The 1,274-nt window shown below is 47.2% G+C and overlaps 1 protein-coding gene across 1 annotated transcript; it reads right to left on the bottom strand.

Annotated features, from left to right (window-relative positions):
- On the bottom strand, positions 1-1,274 carry LOC136518613 (uncharacterized protein At5g65660-like). Its single transcript, XM_066512285.1, has 3 exons — positions 944-1,274; positions 403-865; positions 1-292 (listed from the first exon to the last, which is right to left on the bottom strand). Exons 2-3 carry the CDS (start codon positions 820-822, stop codon positions 101-103), a joined length of 612 nt encoding a protein of 203 aa, XP_066368382.1. The 5' UTR covers positions 823-865; positions 944-1,274; the 3' UTR covers positions 1-100.

The raw sequence follows: 1,274 nt of genomic DNA, 5'->3' as shown, positions 1-1,274 counted from the left end.
TATCTCAACCGGACTCTTGTATATATAGCACAGGTGAATGTTTACACACTTCTATTAACAAGCATAGCATATATACACTCAATCCGCCGATCATAAATCGCTAACAGCTAACTGTGCTTTCATGTATACAGATACTAACGGACGGTCCCGAACATTTGGTTTCCAACGGAACTCCAGTCTTCTGTGCTTCAGGCAAACACGTCTCGTGAGGGCAGGGCCTCGCGAAGAACTTGGGGACCTTGTCCCCAGGCATAATAACGGGCAAACCGCACTCTTTCCCCACTTTCTCCAGCTGCAAACAGGACACAGATATGATTCTCAGCTCAAGTTTGCAACAGTGATGATCTTTTGGGTATTCAGCAGCATGTTAGGATGAGGTGTGCGCATAGGACGGAAGTTTACCTTGTGATCAGAAGTCGTCTTGCTCGGTGATGACCCGATGGAGATGGCCGTATGCTCGCTCTCCTCGAACAAGGCAGGATGCCGAGACCGGAGGAGGGAGCGGAGCTTGTCCCAGTGGTAGCACATTGAGAACATGCCACTCAGGGCAAAGATCACGAGGAGCAAGAGAGCAGTCCCCAGGGGAAACCCCAGGGTCGGCCTTGACGAATGCTCAATGGGCAACGTCATGGATGGAGAAGGTGTCAGGTCTTCCAGCCGGGTCATTTGCATCACCTGCCTTCTGCTTATCTGGTTATATATACTTGGAAGGTAACTAGTGGAGCTGCACTTGCACGTACAGAGGATGATGAGAAGTGGACTGAAGTGCACGGTCAGGTAGGCGGAACCATCCGTGGTACTGGCCAGTGCTGTGGTCCACATGCATCTGCTGGTGGTAGTGCTTGCTTGACGCTCATCTCACTGTCTGTTTTTCCAAGAAAAAGAAACCGTTAAATAATATGGAAATATGGAATACACTTTCTAAGGGTGGCAAGAAAGTTACCAAGGAGGTGACGCATTCACTCTTCTGGATAGAAGTTTCAGGTATGTCCCCAAGGATATGTTTAGAAAAGGATGAATTCAATACCAATGTACCAAAGAGCTGTAGCTTAAGAATGGAAAAGCTGTAGCACAAGAATGGAAAAGGGTAGCAGGTTCTGTCTGGCGAAGTGGGAATGTAAGGCTCCGTATATGGGTTCTATGAAGTAATAAAACAGGAACTTCACAGAGCTTTAAGGGATGCTATTTTCTTTGAAAGGAACCATTAGAGTATATAGGGATATCTCTAGATATGGTATATCAGGACTGTTTGTAATCCCGGCCTACCGTATCTC

This window comes from Miscanthus floridulus, chromosome 17 (assembly GCF_019320115.1).
Source record: "Miscanthus floridulus cultivar M001 chromosome 17, ASM1932011v1, whole genome shotgun sequence".
NCBI classification, from domain to species: domain Eukaryota; kingdom Viridiplantae; phylum Streptophyta; class Magnoliopsida; order Poales; family Poaceae; genus Miscanthus; species Miscanthus floridulus.
This window is presented reverse-complemented; position numbering and strand designations above follow the sequence as displayed.

Excerpts from the sequence above, each read along its gene's own strand:
- LOC136518613 (XM_066512285.1), bottom strand. The coding sequence starts at position 822 with ATGTGGACCACAGCACTGGCCAGTACCACGGATGGTTCCGCCTACCTG. Across the intron at positions 293-402 it reads AGACGACTTCTGATCACAAG|CTGGAGAAAGTGGGGAAAGA; the intron begins GTAAACTTCCGT and ends TCCTGTTTGCAG.